This window comes from Rhipicephalus microplus, unplaced genomic scaffold (assembly GCF_043290135.1).
Source record: "Rhipicephalus microplus isolate Deutch F79 unplaced genomic scaffold, USDA_Rmic scaffold_14, whole genome shotgun sequence".
Classification (NCBI taxonomy): Eukaryota; Metazoa; Arthropoda; class Arachnida; order Ixodida; family Ixodidae; genus Rhipicephalus; species Rhipicephalus microplus.
The window spans coordinates 22,731,233-22,740,898 of NW_027464587.1; the positions used below are offsets into that span (position 1 = coordinate 22,731,233).

The 9,666-nt window shown below is 42.7% G+C and overlaps 1 protein-coding gene across 3 annotated transcripts in view; it reads right to left on the reverse strand.

Annotated features, from left to right (window-relative positions):
* The window catches only part of Dph2 (Diphthamide biosynthesis 2), a 126,804-nt gene that overhangs the window by 3,277 nt on the left and 113,861 nt on the right, over nucleotides 1-9,666 (reverse strand). For all 3 annotated transcript variants that reach the window (XM_075882921.1, XM_037432238.2, XM_075882922.1), the window contains one exon: nucleotides 6,403-6,591. In XM_075882921.1, the coding sequence (XP_075739036.1) occupies nucleotides 6,403-6,591 (189 nt within the window). The remainder of the gene's footprint in view (nucleotides 1-6,402; nucleotides 6,592-9,666) is intronic.

Consider the following 9,666-nt stretch of genomic DNA (forward strand, 5'->3'; position numbering starts at 1 on the left):
TCTTACCAAAAAATATGTGTTGTTGAGCAACAAAAATATTTTTCAATAAATAAAAATGTCCAGTGTACAATATTTAGTCACCAGCTGGTAAAGAGCGGAATAAAAAATACTAAATGTGCAAAAATATTCAAGACAAAAAAAATTCAGAATATACATTATGTAGAATGATGACCCAGGAACAGTATAAAAAAATAATCAATGTTGTACAAAATGTTTCTCTTCACATAGACTAAAAAAATCTGAACCGAGGTGCAGCCTCGTTGCTCGTGCTATGCGGTGAAGCATTGCATCGTTTTTCGTGAGACACAAGTGTGTTCGTAGACTTTTCTCAGTAAATTTTAGTTATCTTGCGATAAAAGTCTCTAGGTGTTTCAATATAGATAGATACCCATGATGTGAATAATCCATTTACAATTTAGATGTCCAATGAACTTCATTATTTCATCTAGCGTCACCTATTTCCATGAGCCACCTCACACCGCATAGTTTGGCATTCCAATATATGCATCGAAGCACATATTTTCTGGCCTTTTTGTGCATATAATATTAAAAAAGGACAATATCACGTGCAGTTCTAAAACGTTTTGCACTGCTCCGTAGTCAGGGCCAAGATGTGCTCCGGGGGCCTTCTTGTCGTTAGCTGTGCAGCCAGCACCAGCAATCCGCGCCCCAGCAAAGTGTGGACCGCGCACGTAACCACACTAGCTATAAGATTGTGCACCAAAGTCTAAAGCTATACACGCTTGCAGTGGAGGAGACAACTTGAGGATGTAAACAGAACAAACCCATGAACGGCTGCGGATGTCTCAGGCTGACGTAAAACATCGTCACCATAAAATTTGAAGCTGTGGTGCTGTCATCCTCGAACTATAGGCTCGTCTTCACTCAATTCAGGTGGAGTTGCAAGACAGTTTCAAGCACAGTATATGTTTTGAAGTGCTGGTGGGCACCCATGAGTTTACCATTACCAGAGTTTGAATTATCGCCAGTCTACTGCATGTATTATCCGCCTCAAATGAAACTCGAACATCGGTAACCCTTCGCGATGATATAGTGTGCGGTGTCCACTTATCACCATGGACAGGCACGCATATATGCACAGAGCTGCCGAACCACATGCGTGTGCTTGTAAATGGTGATAACTGGACCGTGAACACTATACCATGGCAAAGTCCTGCCACTGTTCGGGTTTCATTTTACGCAGATAGTACTCACTATTGAAAAAACTTCAAACAACCTTCATTTCTTCACATGCATTTGTCAATAATTGTATCACAATTGAAGGCTGCTTAAGATAAAAGAAAATGCATGCACTAAGCTTGTGCTGATGGTGCACGAAACAAAGGAATTTGGAGATACGAAAGAAGGGACAGCACGAGCACTTGCATGGCACATTTTTGTCCCCGTATATTTGGTACAACATTCACGTACCTGCTCATGCATTGAAACATGACAATTTACGAAGGGCTCATCCTTTGCACTGTCTTCAGTTCATACCACACTGGTATAAATTATCCCCTTGAGCGGTGGTGTGTACAATTGTACGCATCGAATTTGGCGCCACAAAGCGTGCCTACCTTTACTTCGAATGGCATGATACACCAAGTGAGCATTGATGCATGCGTTCCGAGTGGACAGCTAGCGCCATCTAGGTTTTTAAGAAGAAAGCTGAGGCCCAAACAAACACTGAAAATGGACACCTCGAGCTTTTACGGATCGGCACGTGAGTACCATGCGGTTCTTTTTTTTTAAAGGCTGTAAAATACTTTTGGAAAAATCATGTTCATTTCAGATGAACGGATAATGTTATCTCTTTTTACAAATGAGAAGGTTTTGTGGTGGTTGCTAAAGATTGCTTTGTGCTGTTCAGTAAAAAATGTGTGTGTACGTTTGTACACATAGCGCTTCAAGGCTGCCTCACTAGATTACATTCCTTTTATAGTTTATGTTGTTTCTAGTCGATAATACTGAGCTTATGCGTTTTTTAATGCGTTATAGGGCTTAAAGACCACTCAATATGCCGGCAAAAAGCATCGACTACTTCGGCTCAGGCTCTTTTAGCCAGAATAGCCGACGGGAACATCTCAGACGGCAACTTCTCGGACAACAAGTTCGAAGAATCCGATGAATTTGGGGTGTGTGTTACTTCTAGACAAATGCAATTTAAAAGTTTTCCAGTTATGAATTTCTATAGCAATCTTATTTTGTTTTTAGCCTGCTTCAAGTGAAGATCATTTTCCAGAATCATTGAGAGCCACTGACAACATCAGCAGCAGTGACGATGAAGAGAATGTGCAGCCGCCACCGACAAAAAGACAGAAAACAGTGGTGAAGTGGATTAAGAAGAAATTCTCCCCTGTAAACACCAAATGCAAATTCATCCCTGACCAAGAATCAACTGTACTTGAACCACTTGAGTACTTAAAGAAGTACTTCACTGAAAAAAATTTTGATGACTTAGCCCATTTTACCAACATTTATGCACTCCAAAGAGACGGAGTTGAACTAAATACTACATCCGGAAAAATTAAAGTTTTCTTTGGTGTAATGATACGCATGGAATTTGAAATTTCCGAGAATCCGCATGTATTGGCAGGAGGACACACGAATACCAGGTATTGCGAATGCTATGACTTGCAAACGCTTTTTCAAGCTTCGAGCAGCACTCCATGCTCCTGATGCCAATGCTCCACTGGATCCAACACGGAACAAGTTTTGGAAAGTAGTGCCAATTATTGATGCAATCAGAAGTCTGTGTCTTGCAGTGCAACCTCTCACAGAAAGCAGCATTGACGAACAGATCGTGCCATTTACTGGAAGGGTCCCCGCCAAGCAGTCTGTGAAGAACAAACCAAATCCAGAAGGAGTTAAAATATTTATCCGTTGCAGCTCAGGCGGCATGGCTCATGATTTTGAGCTATATCAAGGGAAAGGGACTGGTGTAAGCAAGGACCACTCGCATCTCGGCCTTGGTGGATCGGTTGCGATGCGACTTGCGCAAGCGCTCCCTTTTGGTCTGAACGTGAGATGCTACATAGACAATTATTTTTTTTCTGTGCCGCTCTTCCGAGAGCTGAAATTTCTTGGCATTTTGGTGTCTGGTACGATAAGAGCCAACAGACTTCTAGGCTGTGAGCTCAAGAGTGAAAAAGTTTTGAAAAAAGGCACGGCGCGGAAGCTCCGACTTCAAGATTGCCGAAGAGGGAAATGTGGTGATTGTCCGCTAGTACGACAATGGCCCACAACATGGTCTCTACAATTGTAGGACTAGGTAACGCAACTAAGGTGAAGAGACGGAGTGAATCAGTCAAACAACGCGTCGACATCGATTGTCCTCAGGCAATCGCCGAGTACAATCAGTTGATGGGTGGCGTCGACAAGCTTGACTTTTTGATGTCGCTGTATCCCCTGCAAGCAAAGACGAATAAATGGCTAATAAGAGTAATCTCCCACTTTATTTGCTTTGCAGTGTGCAACAGCTGGCTTGAATACATTCGCGACGCTAATGCCGAAAGACTCCCCAAAAAGGAAGTGAAAGACGTTAGGGCTTTCCTGTTGGACATTGCACGGAGCTTGATCGCAAGCAACTGGGCTGAGCCAAACAAGGAGGGAACGACCAAGGACCATCTCTCCAAAGCCTGTCCAAAAATCACATGTCGGCATTCCAATGCCAACAAATTCCACAAAGTTTGACAGCACAAACCACTGGCCCAATCACATCAGTGCCAACTTCCCACAGAGGTGCCGAAACACTGGCTGTGTTTCGAAGTCTCGAGTTTTTTGTCGCAAATGCGGAGTTTTCCTCTGCCTAAGTGCCACAAGAAATTGCTACTATGATTTTCATGTCAGGAAACAGGAGCCATATCAAAGCAATCAAGCTGAGAAGCATTGGAAGTGTACTCTTAAATACTTCTGGCAAGTTCACAGTACCTGAAAACAGTTATTTCTTGTGTAAGTGGCCATCCATATATTTTACAGCCTAGAGGCGCAATGTGTACAAATGTACACATCACAAAAAAAGTTTTTTTGGCTCAATAAACATGTTTTTATTCATATCACTCTGTTTGGGTCACTTTTTAGATGCATATTTGAAACAATTATAATTTTCCTCCGTGTTAGTCTTAATTCGCGCCTGAAGGGGCTACATTTCGAATGTTTACATTAGAGCCAACATTATCTTCACGAGTCAGTGTCATAATGCAGTTCTGTTGAAAAATTTTGCATGACAGTTGTTGTACATACAAGGTACATGCACAGTTGGGTTCATTATGACTTACAAGAAGGGCACATGTGGCTTCGTGAGCTCCAAGATTACCTATGGCTTCCACTAGCTTCTACTTTTATAACTAAACACTGTTCTCTCATTCGCCAATGTTCCTAATGAGAAAATATTATGTGGTCGAAATAAAGACAAATTGTTGCCATGCACAGTGTTTGAGCATGTGAGGCTGAAGGATTATAGCCAATTAGCAAACAATACCTTGGAAATACGAAATTACAAAATTTGGTTAACTAAAATTCATCCACTATGCGCGGGCATCCCATGCACTGCAGCTTTAAGACCTCAAAAGTTGTTGGGCAGTCATTATTCATTCACAGCCATAAGGTTGAAAAATTGGGGGACCCTTCAGCTTCCCCTTGATAATAATATCCTGTCCCTAGTGCATACTTTAAACACTTTGTGCATACTTTTTATTGTATGATGCTACTCATGAAGTTCAAATTGTGGATGGATGGAAAAACGTTTATTACAGAGAAAAAAAATTAAATAAGGGTTAGAAACAGTTGAGTGGGGCCTCTAGTTCAGGGCTCTACTGGCCTCAGCAGCCCGCCGCGCCTGGTGCAGGAGCGCCACTTGGGCCTCCCTTTCCTCGCTGGTGAGCAAGGTCTCCCACTGCTCCATCGTGAATTTTTTCACCGAAATCCGAGGCGTATTAATTTTAGCTGGCCTTAACTTACATTCCCATGTAATGTGAGCAAGTGTTGGCTGTCCTCCACAACACGGGCAAGACTCCGCTTATGCGGTTGGGTGCATCGCATGTTTTAAACGCAGGTGCGGATACGTATTTGTCTGCAGGCGGCGCCACTCATGCGTTTCTTTTACACTCAGCCGAGAATGGGGCGGTGAGTATCGCCGTCGTTGTCGGCGCTGGTGTTCTAAAATATCTTGAGGGGTGTAGGGAGCCTTGAGTAGCAAGTGGGTATCTGGACGAGGGACGATTGCTCGGTGAGTAATAGCTCGAGCTGCACTGTCTGCTCTATCATTACCCGTTTCCGCTACATGTCCGGGGCACCATATGATGCAGTGTTCCTGGTCTAGTGTTGCACCTAGGAGGCGGGCGACGCACGCAGGTACACGGCCGTTAGTGAAATATCGACAGGCTATTAGAGAGTCCGTGAGGATATAAGATTGCTGTTCCATAACGTCTTTGGCTTTGATGGCGAGTGCTACCGCGAGGGCTTCCGCTGTGTCCGCTGAGTTCGTCTTAGCTGAAAAGCACAGGTCAATAAACCTGGGCTGGGCACCGAACCAACAGCGGCCAATGAAAAGCCATGAATACCGCAGCGGGCTGCGTCCGTATAGAGCGTGTCTGGGTCCGTTCTAAACTACTACTATGTAATTGATAAAGCTGAAAGTGGCTTGTGCCAGTGAAGCTTTCACATATGGCTGCATTCTGTGTAATGGGTAGCATGCATGCTTCAAGTGCGAGAAATTACGCATGTGGTCTCAAGGGAATGTGCAGTCATGTCTGTGTTTTTTGTAATGTGTGGCTGGCTTTAAACCATGGAGTTATGATAATCACATGTACTCATACCCGGTGGCACTGCACACTTGTACCATGCAATATTACTGTGATATTACATGTTGCATTGTGAAGCCTTCATAACGCATGAGTGTTGGTAAACCATGAACATTATTTTCACTGCATTTTTAAGCTGAGCAACATATCACTTGACTCGTTACTCACGTAAAAATATTTTCACTGCACTTCTAGGCAGATGCATGGCTTCGTAGTAGAACACATGCTTGCCGCACAAATTGCGTAGGTTCGATTCTCACTCAGATCTGGAAATCTTTATTAGTTATTTCATTTATGTATTTTTTAATTTTCTGATCACATACAAGATGACGATGATTTTTTGTGCACTACCAACAATGCAAATGCCGATGCTGGAATTTCTGCGAAATGAGCTCTTTAACGCTATTTGATAAAATAAGCTTCATATGAGTCATCACAGGCTTCAGTCTTTCCTTTATGCTCTCTGTTGAAAGCATTGTACTGCTGGCCAACTTGCCTATAAAGTTATAATGGCACTCTTCCGTGCTTTCCTGTCACAATGTTCAAGAAAGAAAATGCTCTACACAGATGTGGTCATGCATTCAAGACGGGCATTCTGCACCTGCGGCTGCCATGTGGATTTTGGGCACGGCTACCGTGCCTTCTTTAGCCACGAGTGCGCCACCACTGTTGCTGCCCTCGCCATTTCCTTTTTCCTCAACGCCAAGGCTTCTTATCTTGCCGGTGACCAAGGAGACATCATACTGTAGCTGTGAGGAAGGCTCCTTGAGTTCCAGGTGCAGCTCACCACCTGGAAAGAAAAGACAGCCAGAATGGTAGTCCCACGTGTGCAATAATGTACAGCACGCACTACTGGAATGTCTATAGAAATACTGCAGAACGTCCATTGCAGCCTCATTCACAATTTAAAAGTGGGGCTAGTTGGTATGGCACATCTCAAGTGTAACAGAGCACTGTATAGATGAACAGAGACACAAGAACACGACGTTCTCATCCATTTTTGTGTCATTCGTCTATGCTCATCTATGCAGTGCATTGTTGCACTTCAACATCATTCAACATGCACCACTTCTGCACAACATATTCCAGACTTCTCTGCACACACGTCAGATGATAACAGGAGTTCCAAACACATCCAGTTTCCCGATGCTAGCAGAGGCATGGAAGGCCACAGGTAACGTGAACATACTTGCTAAAATGGGGTCCTCTGAAATTGGAAGGCTTGCTGTGGGATGGGGAAGGGGTGGGGCTGTGAGCAGAAAAATTGTTTTGAGTGACACCTGTGATCGGTCAACAAAGCTATTGAGCCCCCGCACCTACGGCCACGGAACCTTAAAAACAGGCCTGTGGGCCTAGTTGAGACCACAGAGATTCCTAAAATTAACGAGAGGGAGACTCTAATGCAGTGATTGTTTAGCTGACATGGGCATAATGGGTAGTACAAGAATTTGCCTAGTCTTTGTGCTTGCAGGTTTCGAACTAACTTGTGGCTTTGTTTTGGTTTTCTTTTGAATAAAGGAACAAACCATAGTGAACTTTGTGAGCCAATTTGAATTAGCGAGCCTAAAACGGTCAAGGTGATGAAGCATAACTACAAAACCTTTGCTCAACTTAGTCTTGCGGCAAAGCAGTTTCAAGCCACACGTGGCCAAACGGAGCTGAAAGAATGAAGATTAGACAATTCCGCACATTACTCATCATTTTCATGCTGTCTGAAGTGCCGTGCATTGCAGCTCCCATAGACAGTACTGCCAGAGTTCCCTCTAGTGTATTTATGGGAAACTCTATGGCTGAAACACTGTTACTATAGAGGTGTTCCAGTGTTTCTACTCCAACTGTGCCCTCTGCAAACTGTGCCATTAAATGGACCACCACCAGTGTCTACCAGTGTCAGTGGTTGGGCTGCGTGCGTATTGGCGTGTTTCAGCAAACCTTTTGAGCTCCCTGGACATTCCCTTTTCTTTAGTGTGTCACATCAATAAATTCATCTCATTTTAATAAACATTCTTTTGTTTATGCTGTAGAGTTTTGTTTCTCTTTCGAAATTAGGTTGAGGCAGTTTATCATGTGATCTATGGCCACAATCATAAAATAAGGAAAAACTGGTCACAAATTGGGAGTCTCCTGGACAAATTGGGAGCGTTGGCTGCTTTGAATTTGGAAGACAGAGATGCAGCGGCAATTATTAGGTCTAATCATGCAGAACTTTTAAAGGGACACTGAAGTTAAACACTGAATCAGTGTACACTGGTGTAATAGTCTACAATAACTCTATTGTTAATAGGGGTCTGCAAAAATTCAAATTCTAGGACATTATTCCAATGTGCTTGCTGTCTGATTTGCACCTGAATGTCACTACTCTAAGTGGTTGAACTTCTGGAAAATAAATATAATGGTTTTATTCACTTATTATAATATCACAGTAGTACTTCAAAATGATGCACCTAAATTCAACTCTTTTCGAAAACATAGACCTATCAAAATGTTATCGACTATCACCACACTCTGACACCATTAAACACAAGGTAGCCTGGTGACTGCATGCACACAGACTAAAAAAAGTGCAGAGTAAAAGTCAAAGCACGGCCCCTGCTTGAACCATACTTCACTGAATGTAACGTGTACCTTATTTTCTAGTTTTAAATTAAATAGAAATGCATCAGCGCATAATAGTAAACAAGACCTTTCAAAGCTATAGCGTAATGCTATGTTGGCAATAAAAAGGAGGGCAAGTGTAATGCATTTTCACAGAAAGTAAAATTTATTTTCTTGGAAGGTCCTATCCCACAGTGATCCAGTTTTGCTGGCTTCAAGGTCACTTCTGTATATACCTTGATCGCGTGCTGTTTCACGAGTCATTACCTCAACAAGCACAGTGTACACAGACCAGCCCGAGGATGCCTGCAAGCTTGTCATTGAGGTCCAGATATTTTATATTTTCGGCCTGTAAAAGCTTGTCCTGGTCAACATGCAGCTGACGATTTGCTTACTTTGCTTGTGTGTGTTCATGGACAGAGGTGTCGGGCATGCAGAAAAGATGCGATGTAGCTGTCCTTGACATGTCAATAACTGTTATTTAATATGAGTTTTTATAATCAAAAGGGCACGTATCCATTTCTGCTTTACTGAAAGCAAATTTTACGAAGTGCATGTTAAATATCGGTGTGCTTCTTGTCTATTAATTGCTCATTATTTCACGGCAGATATGTTGCTTAGCTTATTGGCAGCTGTAAAAATAAAAGCATGGTTGTAATAAGCGATAGGAAAAAACATGTCGGCTGCCAATAAGTTACAACCACAGGGGCCCACGATTTGGATAGCACTGCTTCAACAGCCAATTGCACAAGTAATACCAGCCTCATTGCCACACTGCCTGTGGTGCTCAAGTGTTGTAGAAAAAATGTGAAGCAGAAAGACGGTGCGATCACAATTTTAAACTCAAGAGGCAGAGCCAGTGAACACAAAGGTGACTACTAACAATTGACATTTAATGCTTCCTCCTGAAGAAGGTATTTGACCGGACTAGGTGGTGAAGATCCATAATGGCTCACAGCGCACATGCACAAAAAAAGGGAGGCACAAAAATAAACTGAAGCTTACTTCAAAGGAACATGCGAATATAAATATGCCGAATTGCCCATTCACGAGTACATACTGTCAAAAGCCTCCTTTGACCATGACAACACGTAATCATTTACTCAAAGTCAAGAAAAGCTTGCAAGGCAGTTCGCTCCCGGCTAGAATGATAACTCTTTAGTGGATAGCATTATTAAAGGTTTACTCATTGCATTTTTTTCTTCAATTGGCACAGCTTCAATAATCAACCTTTTTTTTTTTCTCACATGACGTTTTAGCAATTACGGTA